Here is a 22,782-nt window from a genome sequence, read left to right as displayed (position 1 = left end):
TCAAATAGGTGGGATGCAATGACCCAGGGCTATGCTCTGCCCAAGTTTATAGTCCAGTGACACCCACTTAGTCCATGCTTATGAATCTGGATGAAGGGGCCCAGCAAGATGGTTCAGAGTATGAAGGCCACCAAGCCTGGCAGACAATACGAGTTTGAATCCCAGGCCCCATGCGGTGGAAAGCAGGAAACTACTCCTGCAAATTGCCCTCTGACCTCCACACACATACACAGCATACATGACATAGGCACATGCTCACACACATAAGAAACAAATTATAACATAATAGTAAAAAATAAAATGAACAAATAACCCTGCGCTGTCCTGCCCCCGGAGGAAGGTTTATTCATTTTATCATTAAAGGAATTTTATTTAGGTGCCACGAATTCCCGAATTTATGATTTACCCTGTGAGCTCGCGCTGCATCTCTGTAAAGTTGATGAACCTGTTGTGGGGAGGCTGGAATGTCGCAGGGCTGGAGCTTAATGGCAGTTTTACCTGGGCTCTCTTCAGTTCCTTTGAAAGCCACTCCTTGCCTCTACCCCGTGTCTAACCCAAAATCTTCGTGAGTAACAGGTAAAACCTTTATAACAGTCACCAACCCAAAGGCTAAGAATTCAGTCAGGCTTCTTCCGAGGCCTTCAGTGAGTGAGGTTGCCTCTCTTCTGTAGCCAGCCTACCTGATGGTTCCACGGATGTAATTTTGGTCTTGATTTATGACTTTCCTTGTTGTGTTATTATGGACATTTTAACAAACTGTTACAACCTTGGAAGCCGGAATTTGGGGTAACCCAAACCTGGACACAGTTCCTAATACTGGCTCCAGAATAAACTCTAGTCCCTTGGGAAGTGAGATCTGTGCTCTTTGCACGAACAGCTCAAAAACTGCAAACCACAGTTATTCACCCCCTGCTGCCCTGCTGAAGCAGCCTGTTTCTTAAAGCGGCGAACACAGGCGGCTGGCACAGCGGGTGGTGGCCTGGACGGCGTCGGACTCGTGTCTTCCCCACCGAGCAGTCGCCTGGGTTCAGCCTGGTGGGTGCACGCGGATTCCCGCCGGCGCGCACCCTGCGCACCCACGCCCAGCCCTCCCTCCCGCCTGCGGCTCCGGGGCGCGGCCAGGGCTCAGCACCCGCCCCGTGCGAGCCAGGCGCCCAAGTTCCTTGAAGGCCGGCGGTGGCCGCAGAGCCGCCCTCACTCCCTCCCTCCCTCGGTGACGCGCGTGCCCCGCAGCGCGCAGCCGCAGCGCCGGCAGCATGCGCGCCGAGGCCCGCGGCGGCCTGGAGCGCTTCTGCAGCGCGGGCAAGGGCCGGGGGCTCCGCGCGCTGCGACCCTTCCACGTGGGCGACCTCCTCTTCTCCTGCCCGGCCTACGCCTGCGTGCTCACTGTGGGCGAGCGGGGCCACCACTGCGAGTGCTGCTTCGCCAGGTACGTCGCGGCGACCGTGCGGGGATCGTGCGGGAGGGAGGGGCCACGCGGGGCCACGTGCGCCGTGCTCCGCACAGCCACGGCCTGCCCCCCGCCCCCACGCGTGTCTGCTTTGACTCAGGCTTCCTGTGTGGGCCAGGCCGTCCCGAGATGGGCGGTTGCCCCACCCCCGAGGAGTGATGACTCAATCAGCCAGAGACCCTTCCGGTCCGGTCTGTCACTGTTTAGGAGGGAAGGTGTGGGACTCTCTCATGAGACTGCGCTCCTTGGGTACGGGTGAGGGGGACACGGTTACTGGGAGGATATTTGATTGTAGTTCATCATATGTGACCTGTGTGTGTAGAAGCTGTAGCCATATCCGTATGCTATGCCTTGAGGTGGCTTTGACGCAGAAAGGTGCGTGGGGATCCCCCATCCCGCTCTGTCCCTTCATTTTACAAAACATTCTTTATCTTAAAGAGATCATTTTACAGTTGGGAAACTAAAGCCCAGAGAAGAAGGGTGGCTGTGTATACACCAGGCACTAATTAGGGGCTGAAACCTGGCCTGGTACAGGGCTACCACTTCCACCCACTTCCTGTGCTCACTGATTTTTGCCGAGGTAGGAGGTCTGGCTTTGGAGTTCAGCCTGTCCCGGACCCTCCAGGGAAGCCTGGGGAAGGGACCCTGCCTTACTTGCTTTGAAGGTCAATGTCTTTATTCATCTTTGAAATGGAGATGCTGGGTTAGGTTAAGCTAACCTGAGGTTCTGCTGGGACCACTTGAGGGCTGGTCTGAGTCCAGCCCTCCACACAGCCTTCAGCCTTCCAGACCCGTGTGCCTCATTCTACAGTATGACAACAAAAGAATGGGCAGAGGCAGAATATTAGAGTAATATCGGCCCGGACTCCCTGCCAGAACTGTCTTCCGCTTGGGGGGACCTGGAAAGGAACTAGACGCAGAACCGAGCCGTGGCCAGCAGAAGGGCTGTATGTGATGTGCCTCTTTGAATTGGTGAGCCAAGAGCTAAAGGGTCATGGCACCACTTTGCGACGTTTGAGTGAAGTGAGCATTGGGTTTTCCCAAAGTTAAAACGGCTGCTGCGACTGGTCCCTTGATCTTCTGAGCCTCGCTGTGGCTGGGAGTCTGCTGCAGTGTGGGTGTCTGCAGTACGGGAGCAAAGCGGGTCACCTTGCGCAGAAGGGGCCTTCTTTAGGGGTCCTGGTGCTCGCTGGAAGCCACGGTGCGCAGTGAGATGGTGTGGCCCTTGCCGAGTGCGTAGTAGGGACACATGGTGCCTGCCAGTTCTCTCCTGAAATGAAATACCTGCACTGACAGCTGAGACTGCCTCTCCTCTGCTGGGAGTGTCCTGATTGTGCACACAGGCACACCCGCCTCTGAGAGTGCCTCCCGAGTCCTGCTGTTTGTGGAAGTTTGTGCTCTCTTTGCTTTATTTTTCTGATTGACATTTGTTAATGTCACTCAGTTCCCTCCCCCAGGCAGACACCCCTTCCACAACCTCTTCTGTTTTGCTTATGTAAATATCTGTCAGCAGCCAGAGTCCTTGGAAGTCAACTACAATTTTACACAAGAGATAAAACTCAGGAGACCCTTGCATCTCGAGAAATCTCTGTAGTTCATCCGATGATTGCTATTAAATCGGATTAGTTTTGCCCGATAGTTCTTACAGAGTACATAATTTGGTCTCCTGTTGGTATATGACTAAGGCCTCACCTGTTTATATTATTAGACCCATACACGCCTCTGTGGAGTCTCAGGAGTAGGAGCAGTCCCCAAATGGGGGAGCGTGGAGGTCCATGTGCCACACTCAGAGGAGAGCCACTGCCCCCACGCCACCCCCACCCCACCCCCGTCCTTGAGCTGGAGTCTAGTTGCTGCAGTTCAGTGAGCCACCTCGACCGTAGAATTGAGCTCACTTGCAGGAAAAGCATCATTTCTTCAGGAGTGAGTATGACCAAGAAATAGTCATATTTGTTTTTCTTTTTGCTCTCTACAAAATTGGATTCTTAGTATGGTGGGGGGGGATTTTTTTTTCTCTTGAGAGTTTTAAATTAGTATCGCTGTTTTCTCAGCTTGGTAGGTGACATTAGGAAGAACCAGATCTTGCCTCAGCTTCTGGGAGGCAACTCCTAAAAACATAAAAACTTCCAGGCGAAAGCCATCCCTCTTACACACATGCACACACATGCACGCACGCATGCACTCATGCATGCACACACATGCACTCACGCATGCACACATACACACACACACATGCATGCACACAGCTCTGTGTTTGTGTACGTGCTTTGGTCACTAGTTAACTTTCCACCAGGCTCTTAAAGGAGACATGCATACACACGTGTATGTATGTACCTTCTGACTCTTGATTTAATTGACTTCAGAAGGAAAGGCGCAGCTGCAGTCAGGTGTTGACTACCTATATGTACTAGGATATACTAGAATATTCATTTGGTCTCTGGAGACAGAGGTCTCTCTCTTGATCTTTGTTCTCTTGCTCCTGGGACACCATGTGACAAGGACGGTGTCTGTTCTGAGCCTGTGGGAGAGCCCGAAGGCCCTCTTGGCCCTTGCTGTAGAGTTGCACATACTTCATCTGACTCACAAAGATGGCCTACTTCAAGAACTGAGGTGATGAAAATGTCCTGTCCTGAGTAGTTACTTTTGCCCTCCTGGTCCCAGGTTTTTTTCCTGGCAGTGTCCATCTTCCTTCTACCATTGCCTAACCTGGCAGAACAGGCTTTAGTAGATTTGATTTTATTGTGAAACTGTGAAACCCTGGTGCTGTTCTCTGAACTGGATCCTGCCTCGAACTGTGGCATTGGAGGATGGTATGGTGCCCCATGCTGTTCTGACGCTGTCTATGCAAAACATTCTGAGAACATGAGGAAGTGTGACTTTAGACGGTCTAAAGTCATCACGGTTTCTAGATGGGAAATTGCGCGTATTCACTAATGAGGATTTGACCTCGTCTGTGAAGTCCGTGTTTATTGAATAAGTAGTCAGAGGAAAACACACTGACAAAAGATGTCCTCTAAAAGTGACACTCAGGAATACAGATGGATGGTGTGTGACCCGGGCCTGGGATCCCAGCTGCTTGGGAGGCCAAGGCAGAAGAATGTCAGTTACAAGCAAGCTCAAGGCTAGCAGGAAGAAGGCTGAGAATTCAGCCCCGTGGGGACTGCTCAGGGCTTGTATGTATGTGCAGAGCCCCAGCACGGGGTGGGGTCAGGAGTTGTCCATCTGTTTGTCAGGTGAGGAGTTCTCGCTCACCACTGCCCTTGTTTTTAGAGCTAGCCAAGCAGGGTCTTGACTCTAGAGAGAATGGGTTTGAATTCTGGCTGTCTCTCTTCCCTGGCTGCTGTCTGTGGGCAGGGGGTGCTTATCTGAGCCACTGTGTTCTTCTGCCTGTAAACTTAGCCTTTAAATACCTGTCCTGCTGACCTAGTGGAAGGTGACAGTGACAGTCAGGTACCCACTACCCGGCAGACTGAGGACCTGGTTTTGTTGTGCGAGGAGCTGGGCCGCTCAAGGTTTCCGAGTCCCTTGACTGTCATGCATTACATTATAAGATAATGCAAGGGATGCGCTTTGCAACGTTAGAGGGACCCTGGGATGTGGTACGAATTCTGTTCACTGTTCTAGAACTAAAACCAACCTTTCTCCTGAGTACTCGGAGTGATCATGGTCTCTGGGGCGAGTTTTCACTGTTTCCTCCAAACCCAGTGTTGTCAGCACTACACCCACATAGACAGGGCTCCTTCAGAAAGTAGCTTACAGCTCCAGAGTGCTCAGACACCTTATTCTTTTAGCATGAGATTAAGCCAATATTTAAGAGGAATGAGAGAAAACAGAATCTTCCACCTAATCAGGCCATCAGGACTCCCATTTCCTCTCTCCACCGTGATTCTTCTAGAAATTGCTCTTAGAGTCAGGGCTGCAGCTTAAATCTGGCCTTCAGAAAAACTCAGGATTGGTGAGAACTAACTCTGTTTTAGGGCTCAAAGTAGGGGGCAAATGCCCAAGAAAGTGTCTACTATGTTTCAGCATTTTAGAATCTCTCCTTTGTGCTGGGGCTAATCATCCCTTCCTGTTACTATTTTTTTTTTTTTTTTTTTTTTTTTTTTTGGTTTTTCGAGACAGGGTTTCTCTGTGGCTTTGGAGCCTGTCCTGGAACTAGCTCTATAGACCAGGCTGGTCTCGAACTCACAGAGATCCTCCTGCCTCTGCCTCCCGAGTGCTGGGATTAAAGGCGTGCACCACCATCGCCCGGCCTCCTGTTACTATTAAAAGGAGAAATAATCACTCTTTTGGACCGACTTTCTTCCTGCCTCCCCAAGCACCTAGGATGGATTCTGCATGGAGGTGACCACAGCCCTGGTCCAGGTCTCTTTCATCTGAGGCACAAGGCCGCTCCAGGGTTTTAAAAGCCCATTCCCTGCTTTGTAAAGCCAGCCCCCTCTGGCTCTGGCCAGCTCTTTGAACTGGTGTGTGTGTCCTGATCGTCCCCTGAACTAACCAGACCTGGAACCGGGCACCCAGCTTGTGCCTGGCTGAATTTTGCCGTCACTTTCCTGGGGGAGCCAGCCAGGCCTGAGGTCTGGGGCTGGTGGGAGGCCACCATGCCCAGGTCCCTGTTCCCTCACATAAGCTTGTCTTGGGAAGCATTGCACAGGTGCCTTTCCCACCCACATCTGCAGCCCTCACATCTGTGGATTCTGAGAAAACCTGCCGCACTAGTTTAGGGGTGCAGTTCTCAGGCAGGGGAATTGACTGAAGTACCTGCCTTTTCAGGATTGAACCCCCGACCCTGGCCTCATTAGTCTCTGAGTTGTCACAAAGCCCCTCACCTCACTTTGGGTCACTTCTGCTGGCTCCCTGCCTGCCACCCTCAGAGGCCGCCTATTCAATTGCAAAGGCGTTTACCGGGACACAATAGAACAGAAAGAAACCCCATCTCTTGGAGACTGCTCTGAACCGTAATATGGAATATGCATTTTAGCAGGAAAATAATACGGGGGGTGAGGGGCGGCTTGAAGGTTCTAGGAACGTTCCAAAGCACACTTGTGCTGAGGATACAGCTGTGTCTCCTCGAATCTTCAATCAGAAATTTAAAAATAGTGCTCCAGTCCTCGGGCCAGTGTATGAGCAGAAACCCGGTGACTCTCCGGGGCGAAGGGCAGCTTGCTTTTGCTGCTCAAGCTTGCTGGGTGAGCACTTCTGCAGCACAGTGCATCTGAAAATCCTAAGGGCTTATCTGGGGCAAGTTCACAGTATCTCCAGACCAAATTGAGGGCTTACGGTAATAACAAGGGCTCTTGAGTGTTAGCTAGTAGGTTCTGATTCCCTTCATTGGTACCCAGAGGGCAGGAGTAGCTGTCAAGGAGAGGGAGGGATGCTCTCAGGAGAACTGCATCTCACACCAAGGCATACAAGCCAGTCCCAAGGTACAAGTGAAAAGGATTTTATACCCTAGCACTTGGCAGAAGTTGTTAAAATCTGTGACAAACATGGAAAGTTCTGGAGCTGGAGGGATGCCTCAGTGGTTAAGAGTGCTTTTGGCTCTTCCAGAAGACTCGAGTTCAGATCCCAGCACCCACGTTAGGTAACTCACAACTGCCTGTAACTCCAGCTCCAGGAATCTGACGCCTTCTGGCCTCTTTGGGCACCCTCACGCTTGTGCGCGTCCAAGCACACACGTATGCACACATGCACACACACAACACCCGATGCACTTGTGGCTGTAAAGAACCTTTCACAGATGTGGGCTCTGGCTCCTACTCTGCTGCTAGCTCCTGTGGTGACATTCCTGTAGGAGTCCTTCCTGCGAGCCTGGACAGCCTTGCCTGTCGCTTCACCAATCTGCAGGGCGTGGTTGCTGCTGTTTGCAGTGACAGCCTCAGCTGTCCTTCCAGCCTCAGAGGCCAGGGACTTCAGTTATGAGCCCCTGCATTCTGGAGAGTGTAAACTATAACTCTTTTTTACCATCTGTTAAAGAATTTGTGTCTCCAAAGCACTCGCTGGGTTTTACATCCCTAGAAAAGACCGGAAAGAACCCCAGATCCCTTGTATTCCAGTAATATCTGCTATGGTGTCAATACACAGCACAACCTGTTATGCCCAAATCCACAGGGTTCTCACAGAAGCCAACAAAGGAGACCGAGTCCCATATGTAAAAGCAAAGAGCTTTTATTTTAATCAAGTTTGCAAACTCAGTCTCTGCATGTCCAGCGTATTGGCATAACCAGAGAGCCCCAAGCTCAATTAGAATTGGGTCTTTATAGTAGTAAAGGTGGCGGTGAGGGGGTCTCTGAGGTTCAGGACCTCTGATTGGCTGACATTTTTCTAGGGCTGTCCTGTGAGGTGCACTGGCAGGTGGTCCTATCTACAGCGGTTGGAATGGCAGGCATTTCCTTTGATAGGTCTGCTTTTGGGTGGGGGGGGTCGAGTAATCTCAGCTTGTGGTGTTTTCCTGCTACCAGGTATTGCTTCAGGGTAAACTACTGAGTCTTGGGCCTCATATTTAAATTCATCTATGGCCAGAGTCTCAGATGATAATGGTTGGAAGTAAAGAACTTCCTTTGGGTGACCTGCCCAGACTTAGATTGACATGGCTGGCCCCCACAAACCCTCGCCTCAAAGGATATAAAAGACAGTACAGTTCTTTCTAGAGGATTTTTTTTAATTTGTAGAGAGACAGAGATTGTGAGTCAGAGGACAGCTTGTGGGAGTGGGTCCTTTCCAGCCGGATGATCACAGAAGACCTCTCTACCTTCTCAGCGGTAAACCTGCAATTTTCTGGGCCTCCCAGGAGAAATCTGTTTACAGAGAAAGGACTCCTTGTGCAACCCTAGAGTCCTGTTAGCTTCACCTTCTCATAATATCAGACTATGCTTCCACCCAAGGTATCCCCAGAGTGCGTCGTTTATCTCATTACAAAAGGGGTAAAAGGAGAGAGATGGGCTCTAAGCAGCCTTTGGGGTTGTAACTTGAGGGCCCAGATGTTGTGTGTGGCAAAAGCTAAGACAGCTAGCTGCTCGTTCTCCCTCGAGATACCCGTACCCACACTTAGGGACATCCTGCCTTCTGCACGAGGCGCCCCGTACCCACACTTAGGGACATCCTGTCTTCTGCACGAGGCGCCCCGTACCTACACTTAGGGACATCCTGTCTTCTGCATGAGGCGCCCCGTACCCACACTTGGGGACATCCAGCCTTTGGCACACTTCTTTAAGACGCTTCTACTCCCACTCTGAGCTGTGTCTGTCTCGCTCTCTTCTGAACACCTTTCTCTTATTCCTCATGCTTAAGCCCAGATCTAAATAACTTTAATGAAATCTCCAATTCTACATCGTGAACTGGATAATCCTCAAATTCTTCTCAGCATGGTAGCCGTGAGCCCTGATTTGGCCCGAGTTGAGGTTCCGGAAAGCCTAAGGAACTCTTAAGGCTCCTGGGGGCAGCCTGCCTTCCACCCGGCACAGCACGCTTCCGTTCCAGCAGTTTGGAAAACTTAGGATAATAGTTGGTGCCTTGTGCCCTAAATTTTTTCTGGCTCCCCCAGTGGAGCGGCCAGACTTTTAACAAGCCTCAGAACAAAGCTGGAGCGAGGGGAAGGCTCATCCTCTCTGGGAAGAAGCCCCCCACTGTGCGTGGGTCCTGATTCACCTGTGCCTCGCGTTAATATGTGATGTGGAGAATATCTTTCACTGTCGCACAAAAACCTGCAGCCTGAGTGCTGTCCTGGTCCCCTGACCAGGGTTATAATAGGGCAGTGCCACCGTCCTCCCATCTTTGTTCCTCGCCAACCCGACCACAGGCCTTGCTAGTTGAGCACCCTCGCCGGGAGGGAAGCTAACTTTGGTTCTGATTGTCTTATTTCAGCCTCTGGGGAAGTTGGGCCTCACTGCTGGGCTTTTGCCTTTTCTCTTTTTCATTTGTCCGGGCTGCCTCGGTTAGGCGGAGCAGACTTGTCACCGTTAGTTAAAAGTAATTGTTATTGCAAGCCCTCTGTACGCCACTGTCAATCCCTTTCATGGTCAAACCCGGTAAGCATCCGTTTTAGCACAGAAAGTCGATAGTGGCTGGAATCGGATCCTTTTCATGTGGACCAACAGCACCTACGGCCACCGGCTAACTAGCCGGGCTCATTAATCGCATGCCTAACTTGTTGATCTCCGTGGCTCTTGACTTTTAAAAGCAGGAGAAAACCACTGTGTGTCTCCTCCCGTAGACAACGACAGGAGTCTTCCGCGCTCTGTTCCCATCGCTCATAATCAAATACTTGCATTTCCTATGGCATTTCGTTTCCCCTATGTAGATAGTCATTTCTTCTTTAAGTTCAAAGGGCCTTCCTGTTCACAGCAAGTTATCTGTTTGCCCGTAAAACAAAGGCTTCAAAAACATCGGTCCTATAACTGTGAGTCTGAGTGGGTGTGCTGAAGGTATTACTGTAGTTGATATTACTATAAAAAAATACATAAAAGCACAAACTAGGCTAATAACACAATGCTCAGCATTTATTGAATATTTACCATGTTCTAAACAGGGTACTAAAAACTTTGCACGTTTAATTTTCATAGTGAACTTTTGAGGTACGAACTATATATGAGTGTGTTATAGTGGCGGAAACTAAATTCAGGAAGTATTAACTGCTTATGATCTACAGCCGCCATCCCTCAGCCTGCCAGGCCCCGAGAGAAGACAAGGGACTGCAACTGAGTGGGGAAAGAAAGGCTTGGACTCATCCCCCATGCATTAGAGAAGCAGAGCCTGGGAAGAAGGCTCAGATTTTCTTTCTGGAAGCTTCACCAGCTTCTAGAGTTCTTTCTGTTGTAGTTGGAAAACACAGGGCCAACGTTTGTCAACCGGACAGGTAAACGCCTGATCTCTGTTCCGCCGTGGGTGCTGTTTATCCCTAAGAAACGCTGCACAGGTCACAGAGTTCTTTTCAGTGCCATTCCAACAGACTCCGAACCAGTGAGCCCCTCAGTCGGCTGTGTGAACTCAGGTTGGTGCTGCAGGTGAAGAATGAGCCTACTGTGCCTGAAGCCGTGGGTCCAATCTTCAGTGCTGGATAAACTGGGGCTGAACTTGTAATCCCAGTACTTGAGAGGTAGAGGTGGGAGGGTCAGAAGTTCAAGGTCATCCTCAGTTCCTTGCCAGTTGGAGGCCAGTCTGGCTCTGTGAGATCCTATCTTTAAAAAAGGAGATGGAGGTGGCTCAGCAGGTAAAAACTTACTGCCAGATCTCATGACCTGAGATCTCTCTTTGGGACCCGCACAGTGGAAGGAGAGCCAGCGCCTGTGAGTTGTCCTTTGACCTCCACACGTACGGCTGTGGCAGGTGTCTGCCTCCCCTAGGAAAGTATTTATAAAATTCACCCCGCACAGACAGTCACAGAACTGGTGCGTCCCCTGCAGTCAGGGCCAGGGCTGAGGGCCTTGAGAGGTAATTAATGACCGCGCATAGAGCTGGCCTCCTTTGCTGAGGACATTCAGACTTTCTGGTTTTCATTTGGCACATCTTCCCCTGCGCCTCTGGGTTTTTCAGAACAGGTTACTTTGCAAGTCAAGTTTTAGCTCTGTGTGCTCTTCAGATGAGTCTTATGTCAATGTTTGCCTGCTCCTGTGGAGAAGAGAGTCCCTGCGAAGACTCCTGTCAGTCATCCTCAGGACCTCACAGGCTCACCTCTGGTCTGTCTGTTTCTCCCATGCACCTGCACCTGCCACCATGGTGCAGGTTCTAACTCAGTTTTGGGTTCAGGCTCAGCCATGACTGTTTGTTCTTCCATGTGTGTCAAAGTTTGTTTTTGTCAACTGGACACCAACCTAGACATGCCTGAGGAAAGGGAATCTCAATACAGGAACTGCCTCCATCAGATTGTACTGTAGGCAGTCTGCGGGGACATATCCTTCACTGATGGAGGGTGCAGCCCACCAGGCAGTGCCATCCCCGGGCCGGTGGTCCTGGAGTATGGCACGAAAGGGAACCATAGGCAGTGTCCGTGGTCTCTGCTTCAAATCCTGCATCTAGTCCTTGACCTTGAGTTCCTGCCCTGGCCAGACAAACCCTACGTTCTCACAAATCCCAGCAGCAGAGAATCGACCTAGGGCAGGGCTTGTCCACTCTTCTCTGTCACCAAACATGGAGTCCGAGTCTGGGGCCTTCAGAGGGGCCCGTGTGTGGTTCAAGCCAGAGAATTCACTCCTCTGATTCAGTGAGTTCCTTTCTGAAGCACTGAAGCTTGTGAACTTGGTGTGTTTGTGTTGACCCAGCGTCAAGAATGTTTTCCTCCTGCGTGACTTCCAGTGGGTCCCTGGAGTCAGCACGGCCTTGCAAACTGTAGTAGTCAAGCTTAGTTCTCTGCGATGTTCCTGGGTCACCTTCTCCATCAGGGGGATATGGTGCCTGGACCAGCGAGACGCAGGGAGATGTTTCAGCATTAAGATGAGCAATCTCTCTGAGGAACTGTAAGCCTCTCTGCCGGTGCCAGCTCTTCTGGGGTGGGAGATGATTGGAGGAGGGATGCCAGCCACTGCAGCAGTGACCCCAGCAGCAGGGATGCCAGCCACTGCAGCAGTGACCCCAGCAGGAGGGATGCCAGCCACTGCAGTAATGACCCCAGCAGCAGGGATGCCAGCCACTGCAGTAATGACCCCAGCAGCAGGGATGCCAGCCACTGCAGTAATGACCCCAGCAGGAGGGATGGAAGACACTGCAGTAATGGACCCCAGCAGGAGGGATGGCAGACACTGCAGTAGTGACCCCAGCAGGAGGGATGGCAGACACTGCAGTAGTGACCCCAGCAGGAGGAATGCCAGCCACTGCAGTAATGACCCCAGCAGGAGGGATGACAGACACTGCAGCAGTGACCCCAGCAAGAGGGATGGCAGCCACTGCAGTAATGGATCCCAGCAGGAGGGATGGCAGACACTGCAACAGTAGATACCCACCCCCTAGCAGCAGGAATGCCCTTGCATCAGCCTCTCCCTGGTGACAGTTTGGCAATGGTTTGTACAATTTTTGTTCTGACTCATTTTGTAGGCAGAGGCTGTTCAACCCACACATGCATGCATATGCACAGTAGTGCCTCACACATAGCTACACACACACACACACACACACAGAGAGAATAGCTCCTCACATATAGATACACACACACGCACAGTAGTGCCTCACACATAGCTACACATACACACATACACACACAGAATAGCTCCTCACATATAGATACACACACACACACACACACACACAGAGTAGCACATCCTTATCCTGTGACAGAAACAGGAAAATCACGTGCAATGAACAGGCCACATGGACAGAATATAGAAGAGACAGCAGGGCCGTGAATGCTACCTGTGCATGGTGCATGTGCGTACCAGCCAGCCGCATGCCGTGACACCACATTCAAGAACGGATCCCAGTTTGCTGCATGCATTACTTTTTGTGCGTAGCTTTGGGCTTATCTTTGTGTTCTGCTCCTGTGTTCCCTGTGCTCTAAGCAAAGTGTTTCTCACCAGGTGCTGCCAACTCTGCACTGTGTCCCCATAACCCTTCATAGGCTATGACCGCTATCACCCCTTCACGGGCTGTAACAATGCGAGTTCATTGATTTCTGAAGATGCTTAGTAAACACCAGAAAACCAGGACCAGTGAGAGTCTGGCATCCGCAGCCTACTGATTGCAATGGTACAGGCGATGCTGGGGTTAGGGCCTGGGCTGTAGTCACTGACCTGGAGTGTGTGTCCTTGATCTCTTTGGCCGCCTTGGTGAGCGTTGGTATGTGTTCTCTTCACTACTGTTCCTCGGGCTAATCGTGGTGTGAACCTTCTTGGGAAAGGTGAGCCTTGGCTGCAACAGATGGCGCCTGTGACTGTATGACCATGTGTCCTCTGTGTCTCTCCTCTCACTGCTATGATGCCCTTTTCTGTTTTCCAGGAAAGAAGGACTGTCGAAATGCGGACGTTGCAAGCAGGCGTTTTATTGTGATGCAGAATGTCAGGTAGGTGTGGGCTTAGCTGGAGGGAGGCCTCTTCTCCAGAGGTTGGGACTTGGGTGTCCTCTTCGTCATTAGCATCCTGCCCCACAGCTCCCCACTCATGCGGAGTGTGTGCATGCACCTCCCAGAAGTGACCAGCCCTGTGTCAGGCAGAAGTGTGACGTGGAAGAGGTGGGAAAGACACCAGGAGACTGCCGGGTTAGCTGGGGATCACACCAAGGGTGACAGTTCACACCAAGGACGTCATCAGCTAATTTTGGGAGATGTGGAGAACTGAGAAGTAGGAAGCTGCCTTCGTGGCCTGCGCTCTGGTTGTCCTGGGTCTCTGATTTTAGGATTCATATAGCAGCGGGACTCCTCACACGTGGGCTGTTAGGACCCAGCCTAATGGCAGCCAGGGTCAGCCGCAAGCGCGGCAGAGCAGAGAGGGTCATGACTGCGCAACAGAGCTCGTGCCCTCGTGCCTTTAAAGCAGCCTGGATTGGGGACCCGGAAGGTGAGGCCAGCCTGAGTGACAGCAAACATATAAGTGAGCTTTGGTCCAGTTTGGGGGGCCAGCATTATCTCTAGATGCTCTGACCTCTTGTGGGCACGGTGCTTAGATTGCTGTGGCGTGTGGACACTCAAGGGACTGTGTGTTTACATGTGAGACAGACATGTCTAGAGAAAGTAGCTCAAGCCTAGGAGTGGTTTATAGTCCAGATGAAAGAGCAAGAAAGAAGGCATGGCCAAGCGGCAGGTCCGAAGTTCCCAGTAATAAGCTCTCGGAGCCTGGCTCGTCACAGGACGTCCCCGAGTGACACTTTCTTCAAGTGAGGTCACAGTGCCTGCAGTGGAGAGCAGGAAGGAGAGCACACGATGCCCTGGGCAAGTGTGTGCATTGTTATAAATGATACCAGACTCCACGGCAAGGCAGATTTTCGGTAATTCCAATGGGATAGAAGCTTGGCTGTGTAGAGGCTAAAGCAAGAGGCTCATCTTTCTAGCCTAGGAATATGGCTGCCGTCTGGTCAGTATAAGGGGAGTCACACTCCTGAGACATTGAGCACAGTTCAGCAGTAGAGAATCTCAGAATGTGTGGCATGCTGCTTTGCCCCCACAACCCTTGGGCACACCGACAAAAGTGTATTTGCATAGGTCTCAGAAGGTGGCAGTATCTCACCAAACCATCCTGACCCGTGTTGGGGTTTTGAGGTGTCCCTGTGGTGCCTGATGCTCTGGTCTTCCTGGTTTGCAGCTCGGTTGTGGCGGTCTCACACTGATTAACATCTGTGCCAGAATGATTGCTCTCCCTGAGAGTTTGCTCAGTCCCCGATGGCCAGCTGGAGGGTGGCTGTGTCATAGTGCGGTGGTGGGGAGGAGCCCTGGTGCGTGGGGGAAAGAGCCCTAAGACTGTTCAGAGGTGCTAAGCTCTGATAGCCCCAGTGGAGCCTCCTGGTCCCTCAGTCTGAGGACAAGGTGCTTGGGGACAGCCTCTGCAGCTGCGATTTCTGTGTTTCAACTAGGTGTCACGTGACCAAGTATCCTTGTAGGTGGCACCTGCGATGTGGCTCCTGGAGCCTCTTATTTCTAAAGGTGGCAGGCTAGATTTAACCGAAGTTTCTTTTTCTTTCTGTTTTTTTTTTTCCTTTCTTTTTTTGTCTGTTTCCTGAAGAAACAGGCTCATGGCCACAGAGGGTTTTCAGGCTCTGGTAATGAAGAACTAAATGACTACAGAGCAGTGTATTGTACCAGAATGGCCGGAGGAGTTAGGGGGAATAGGTGCCTAGGCACAGAGGGCAGTGCCGGGCTGAAGCTCAGGAAGTGTCTGACCCTGTGCTGATAGGACCCTGCCTTTGTTGGGGAGGCCATGCATGGCCCAGCGTCCTGGGTACAGTGCTGTGAGCTCACTGTGGTCTCCTACCCAGCCCTGAGCCGCATGTGCTGTGGTCAGCACTCTGCTTTCCGTCCACCATCACCACTAGGAAGAATGGCCTGTGGATGGGAGTTCAGTACATCTCTTCTCGGTGGGGAGTGCAGAATCCGCCCCATGACCCTCTGTCGTAGTTGCTCAGTGCTGCCACGGTTCCTCTGATTCTTCCCACTCTTCCTCCTGGCAGTCATGGGGGCAGAGCAAAAGCCCTGTGGCATGTTCTGAGCCCTATGGCATGTTCTGGCTGTTTTGCCTGTTAAGTCTCATCTGCATGAGGCAGATAGACTGCATGCATTTTGAGCAGACTATTGGAATAGTGGAAACCCTATGCGTCAGAGAAAGAAAAGGGTGCTTCGCGGCAAAAATCTGGATACCTTATCCAAGAAGACAGACTCATTTGCTCAACAGAACACTCAATGTCATAATCACCTCTCCTTTTCCCTCACTCACAGTGCGTGTGCCCCGCGACACAGTTCCGCACTCACAATCAGATACCTCTGATAGAAGAGAGTGCTCTCAGTAAAGGCTGCAAGCAGAGCTTATGGGGATGTAGCTCAGTTGGCAGGGTTCTTGCTGCACACGCACAAGGGTCTGGGTTTGATCCCCAGCACCATGAGAATCGAGTTGAGTTGATTGAACAGTCATTCACCTGTTCTCTTAGCACTTGGGAGGGGAGGCGAGAGTTCAAGGCCAGCCTTGGCATTGTAGGAGTTTTAGACCAACCTGGGCTACATGAGACTCCGTTTCTTAAAATAAAAACGGGAAGCAAACAAAATGCTCAAAACTAGCTGATACGTCTACCAGATTCGAGTTCTCCTTTTCAAAATTTTTAACTTTTCAGATGTGTATGGGTATTTTGCCCGCGAGTATGTCTGTGTCCCATGTTAGTGCCTGGCATCCATGAAGGTCAGAAGTGGGTGTCAGATCCTCCAAAACTGGTTACACACTGAGCGAGCCTCCATGTGGGTGCTAGGAACTGAACCCAGGACCTTTGGAAGAGCAGTCTGTATTTTTAACACCTACCCATCTCTTCAGGCCCTAATTTTTCAATTAAAAATGAACAGTGCCATTGGAGTACATACCTGTCATCTTCCCTTAATCCGCGTCTCCTGCATCACCTTCCAGAAAGAATCTCAAATGAACCAAACTTGATTCTAAAGTACATCATTGTTGTGACTTCTGCATTTCCTGTCTCCTCGATTGTACTTCCTGTTCTAACATGGTCACAAACTACTTGAAGTCAAACACTCTGTCCCCTCCCCTGCTTCTGGTGTCAGCAGCAAGGCTGGCTTAATTACTAACACTAATTAAGAGTGGCCACAGGCCAGGTCTCTTGCTTCTCATATGCTGGAGCCCAGGATCACCTATGAAGTTCCTGGTCTGTGTAAGTGAATGCTGACTGTCCAGTTTGAAGGGCCTCCGTGCACCCCAGGCTCCGAGCCTCGTCAATCACCACCGTTGGAAGGTGTGAAATCACAGACGCAGAGCTGCAGACCTGCTAAGTAAGGGAGGATCATGTTATTCACAGCCTCCCGGACAGGGGCTCAGGGATCAAGAGCTGCGTGACCTCCAGAGCTGCTACAGAGCACAGTCCGAATGGGGGTCTCTGGAGTCCAGACCGGTGGCCATCCTGCTCCAGGACCTCTTGGGAGAGACCCATCATAAAAGTCAGTGTGAGATATTATTTACATGAACATTAATTTTAAATGAATTATTTGAAGAAATATGCTGTATCGATACAATTGAATAATTTTGATAAACAGTGTTTCTCTTCTTTCTCATGGGAGTTTATGCCTGGGGGACACCAAACCCTGCTCACACTCGAGGAAACCAAGTGTAGAGACCCTGGGATTTTCAAGACAGGCTTTTGCTGTGTAGACCAGGCTGGCCTGGAACTCAGAGACCACCTGCCTCTACCTCCCTAGTGCTGGCATTAAATACCACAAGGCCTGGCTGGAGATCCTGTCTTAAGCCAGGCTCTTTTTCAAGTTCCTGGAGTTCCAGGGGGCCTTTGTCCCTCGGTCCTACCTGCTGGTGTTGCTTGTCCTTCCTCGTCCCTTCCTCTCTACCCTGTGGCTGCCCAGGCTAGGGAGGAGTCTGCTGGACCCATTCCCTCGTCTGCCTCATCCTTGTACCCTGTGGTTTAGACTCCAGCTAAAAACAGCTCCTGTGCTCCCGAGGGCATATCTTATCTTTTCTTCTCCCCGTTCTCAGTTATATTGGGCACGGTGTTACTTAACTCCACCGAGCATCTTGGCACAGAACTTGAGCCCCGAGGATGTGTCAGGTGCTGCAGTAAATCATGGGGATGGATTTCGTGTCTTTCCTTTGGGGTTTGGTGGAGGAGAGGGACCGGAGGTGGGGGGCAATCACCTCCTGAATGCCTTATGAATACCGGACTTGGGTATAGGACCTGGGGTCCCACTTGTGAACAAAGCAGAGAAGATTCCTTTACTCTAACGGGGGTAATCATGCCATATGCAGGGAGTCATGAGAACTGAGAAGCAGAACTCGAGGGGTGGGAGAGAGAGGAAAGGACTGTTTGGGGCAGGTGGCTTGAGAAGGCGACCATGGAGGAACAGAGGTGTGGAGACCAGGGACAGCCAGGGAGCCATGTGACAGTCTGGGAGCTAGAGCTAGACAGCAAATGCTGCAGGGGCCCGGGCCTTGAGAGGGAACGAGAAGGATGATGCTATGGCAACCGAGAGTGTGCCAGCCAGGCCGGGACAACTCCTGTCCTCACGGCCTTGCATGTTGTGCTGAGGAGTTGGCCTTTTGTGCAAGCTGAGAAGACCTCAAGGGTTCTGAGCTGAGACCCCGGTTCTATTTAAGGGTGCCCTTCTCCCACACTCAGTGTTCCGGAGGCAAAGGGAAAAAGGAAGCCTGCAGCTAAAGGAATGTGGTAGTAATCTTGGTACAGCTGACTGGCTGACTGGCCCTGGTGGCAGAGAGATGAGTCTGCACCCTGCTCCCCATGTCTGGAGGTGTGTGTGTGTGTGTGTGTGTGTGTGTGTGTGTGTGTGTGTGTGTGTGTGGTGGACTCAGAGTCACCTTTGGGTGCAATTCTTGAGAAGTTGCCCACCATGGGTTTCTGAGGTAAGGTCTCAGTGGCCTGGGGCTAGGCGGTTAGGCGGGGCAGTCCGGCCAATGAGTCCCCAGGGATCCTCCTGTCTCTGCCTCCCCGGTACTGAAATTACAAGCACCCTACCTCACTCAGCTTTTTTATAAGGGTCTGGGGGCTCAAACTCAGGTCCTGTTGGTTCCAGGGTGACTTCAGGTGTTTGTTGTAGGCTTCTGAAGGAATGGACTTGATATTTGCTGAGCTGAGAAAAGCAGAGGGCAGAGCGGCACAGACCAGTGTGCGCAGGAGAGTGTTCTGGGCTCGCAGAAGTCCACAAGCATCCAACAGTAGTCCACTGTCCTCCAGCCCCAGCTCCTGAGATCTCAGCTATTTCTGCCACTGCTGAGGTTCCTTCCCTCTCTGTTGCTGTGGTCAGAAAGGAACCGAGACAAAAAGGAACCCGGAGAGGAAAGGACTGATTTGACTTGTCCTCCAAGGTCATACATCCTGGACAGCAGTCAGTGCGGGCCTCACAGCATGCGCTGAGACAGAAACCTTGGAGGAAAGCTGCCTGCTGGCACGGTCAGGTATAGCCCAGGCCCACCTGCCTAGGGATGGTGCCTCCCACAGTAGGCTGGGCCCTCCCACATCATAATCAATCAAGACACTCTCTTACAGATGTGGTCACAGATCAGTCTGGTCAAGGCAATTCTTTATTTAAAGTTTCCAACTCCGATGTGTCGAGTTTACAATGAAAGCTAACCAAGACGGCTGCTTTTCTTGACTCTGATTGTTCTGTGAGAAGCTGCCACACCAGCTCCACAAAACTGGCTGTTGTTTTTGTTTTCCTTTTGAAATCAGTCTGTAGTGACATTGGGGTGACAGGTGAGTTTCCAGCGGCCTTCCCTGGTGCCTGTCACCAGCTCCTGTGCTATCATTTGCTCTCACCCAAAGTACTTCCTTTTTGATTTTCAAAGCGCCACTGTGTCCTCTGCCACCCTCTCGTCTCCGCAGCTGGGTTCTCACTCCTCCACTGTTGACTGCAGGCTTCACCCCTCTACCAGGGGCAGAAAGACTTCAGGGCAAGATACGAAGGGATATAGCTGCTCTAATAGGAGAATCTGAAGGACCTGTATCGCTAGATTCCCAGTAGATGTTTTTGCTGGGCCCTGGGTGCATGGCAGACTCTGAGTTGTACAAAATGGCCAAGAGAGTTGCCAGCGGTTTGTCTTTGCTTGAGACCAGAGCTGGGAATACAGCAGCAGTACAGACAGACCCGTCACCCAGGGCCCTGCCCTCCGTCAGTCTCAGCCCACACAGACTTCCAGCTAAAGAAGAAAATAGGAAACTGTCACGCATGATGGCTCCCGCTTGTCATCCCAGCACTCAGGAGGCTGAGGCAGGAAGTGTCAGAGACTACATAGTGAATTCCAGGTCAGCCTGAGCATGAAACCCTTAAAAACATCCCCCAGACAACAACAAAAGACACCTTGACTGAGCTAGAATTAAAGTCAAAGGATTGTATCTGTCTTTAAAATATATTATTGAGTCTAGTTTGTGAACATTCCCTAGCTTTCCAAAAGGAAGCGTGTTCTACGTGACCTAGACTAAGGATCTTATTGCATTCTCTTCATACTTTAGTCTGTATGTGTGTGTGTCTGTCCATGTGTGACTGTGTGCCTATGTCTGTATCTGTGTGTGTGTTTGTGTATCTGTGTCTGTGCCAGTCCATCTCTGTGTGACTGTGTGCCTATGTCTGTATCTGTGTGTGTGTGTATGCTTGTGTGTCTGTGTCTATGTATCTCTGTGTGTCTGCCCATCTCTGTGTGACTGTGTGCCTGTGTCTGTATCTGTGTATGTGTATATGCTTGTGTGTCTATGTCTATGTATCTCTGTGTGTCTGCCCATCTCTGTGTGACTGTGTGCCTGTGTCTGTATCTGTGTGCATGTCTGTGTGTCTGTGTGTCTATGTGTCTGTGTCTATGTGCCTGTCCATCTCTGTGTGACTGTGTGCCTATGTCTGTATGTCTGTGTCTGTGTGCCTGTCCATCTGTGTGTGACTGTGTTCCTTTGTCTATATCGTGTGTGTGTGTGTGTGTGTCTCCGTCTCCGTGTGAGGATGTGTCCATACACTGACAGCTTTGTTTTTTGGCCCCTGCGCAGAAGGAAGACTGGCCTCTGCACAAGCTGGAGTGCTCATCCATGGTTGTTTTTGGGGAGAGCTGGAATCCTTCGGAGACGGTGCGGCTCACAGCCCGGATCCTGGCCAAACAGGTGGGGAAATGTGATAACGTTCAGCTGCATTCATTTGTTAAAGGTCAGAAAGATGGGTGCTGAGCCAGGCTGAGCATGTGGCTCAGTATCCTTGGAGTTCCGCTTCAGTCCCATCCGGGTGTAATGGGAGGACACTCAGGTGCAATCTTGGCTGTTTCCCCCGGGCACGTAGGACATTGCCCCCCCCCCCCCCCCAGAAGAGGAATATAGCTGTACCCGTTCAATTCAGAGCTTCTTGGGGGGTTTATTTACATGGAAAAGCACGGTCATGACTGTGTAGCGTGGAAGAACAGACCCGGCCAGGAATTCCTAGAGCTCCATGTGAGCTGGGCGGGCCAGAGAATCCTGGTGCCGTGTGGAGCTGTCCTGTCCCATTTCTTGTGTGTCCTTTTGATCACCGCCGACTGTTTGTCGGAGTGTGGTCAGTCCTTCCCAAGCCCTGGAGAACTGCCTGCCTTGTCTGTCAAGGTTCAGGTTTTGAAGTCAGTGGGAAGACATAAGGAGCTTGTCTCTGTGATTCTCCAAAACATAGAGGAGCTCGGGAGGCAGCCTGCCTGTGGCAGATAGAGGTTTGGCTGTCTGCGTCTGTGTGGATCTCTGAGCTGTAGATTTGTTTTAAGGCTTAAACTTCATCCCCCTCCAACTTTCTTATCCCTACCAGCGCCTTCCAGCTTCTCTGTTGTCATTTTAACCTAAAATGAATATGATTGTAATGGTTAGCATGTGCTTGTCCCCAGATCAAATTTAGGATCCTGGGTGTGTAAACAGAAGTAGAACATTCTAGAACTCTGAGGTCATCTTTCCACTGCACTCAGCTGGGGTCAGGTGACTGGAGTAAGTGGAACAGGAGTTGTCTGCAGAGTGAGGCTCAGAGATGAGGGTGGTTTTCTTCTGGGAAGGCCACCGGCCCCTTCTTAAATGTCAGTTCTCCGTGAACTAATGGTCTGTGGAAGAAAGGAACAGGGGGAGGCTGTGAATGTGAGGTCTGGGTAATCAGTCCTTCACATCAAGCCCTGCCTTCCCCACTCCTTCCCACGGTTTCTGTCAGTGCCATCTTAAGGACCCAGAAGGAGCTGTATGCTTTCCTGAGTGAGGTGCCCCACCCCCCAAGGCAGGATGACTTCTCACAGAAGTGTGCCCTATACCCGTCCGCTCTGTCCGCGTGCCGGGATGAGTTTAGAGGTTCCCTTTTATTTTTGTTATAATTACCACTAATCGACTATTAAATGGAAAGTTACCTGGCCGTCTTTTCATCTCCATAGGAATAGGTGATTAAAAAAAAAAACAGACCATTTGTATTCTAGGAACTCGCAAAGGATTAGGGGAGACAGACGACCAACTACCTAGGGGAAGCTTAACATGTTAACTAGGGAGGTGAGAGCGCCCTGCTAGACCAACCACCTGTATCCCCAAATTGAATGGCCAGATTACAAAGCCCAGGCCTCGGGCCAGCTCCTGAGCTCTGCCTTTGAACTCCTGTCAACACCAAGTTTATTCATGTTCTCAAAGCCTCGTGGCTTCGCTATTGTTAGCTCCTCTTAGGGCGTCTAGAACAAAGGCAGCAGGCGTTTCAAGTGTGGCTGGGCTTGCAGATACAACCCAACGTGTTCCTTTTGAAATACGGGATTTGAGATCATTTTAGCCTATGCTTAAAGAAAGTGGGAAATGGATGGGGGTTTTCATTTTGTTCTTTTTTAGAAGGAGAAGTAATAAATAGGATGGTTTGTCTGTAGACGTGGTCCTTTTAAGTCAGGGCCCTAAAAACTTGTTTTCTGGCCCCGTTCTTCTCCGTAATGAGCATTTCCGAGCCTACTGTGTGTGCAGGGTATTAGGGCGTTAGGGATACTGTGGACCCTTTTAAATGCTTTTAAAACAAGCCCTTTGGATCTGGAGGTCGGGCAGACTCAGAGCCTAGTGTGGACTCTTGAGTGGCCTTCTTCCTTGAACATGGTTGTGTTGTCTTCACTTGGACAGAACAAGGGTACATTTGAGCCCGGGCACTAATGTTTCTCTGTGATTTTGTCACCAATTTCTAGAAAATCCACCCGGAGAGGACGCCTTCAGAGAAACTGTTGGCCGTGAAGGAGTTTGAATCCCGTAAG

The 22,782-nt window shown here is 51.0% G+C and overlaps 1 protein-coding gene across 1 annotated transcript in view; it reads left to right on the top strand.

Annotated features, from left to right (window-relative positions):
* Positions 1–1,180: 1,180 nt before the first annotated feature.
* Positions 1,181–22,782, top strand: part of Smyd2 (SET and MYND domain containing 2) — a 43,582-nt gene continuing 21,980 nt past the window's right edge. The window contains exons 1-4 of the mRNA XM_057770232.1: positions 1,181–1,429; positions 13,373–13,436; positions 20,570–20,680; positions 22,717–22,777. Coding sequence (XP_057626215.1) covers positions 1,257–1,429; positions 13,373–13,436; positions 20,570–20,680; positions 22,717–22,777 — 409 coding nt within the window. The 5' untranslated portion in view covers positions 1,181–1,256. The remainder of the gene's footprint in view (positions 1,430–13,372; positions 13,437–20,569; positions 20,681–22,716; positions 22,778–22,782) is intronic.

Source organism: Chionomys nivalis, chromosome 5, assembly GCF_950005125.1.
Source record: "Chionomys nivalis chromosome 5, mChiNiv1.1, whole genome shotgun sequence".
Lineage (NCBI taxonomy): Eukaryota > Metazoa > Chordata > Mammalia > Rodentia > Cricetidae > Chionomys > Chionomys nivalis.
Note: the sequence above shows the minus strand (reverse complement) of the source record. Positions and strands in the feature narration are given on the sequence as shown.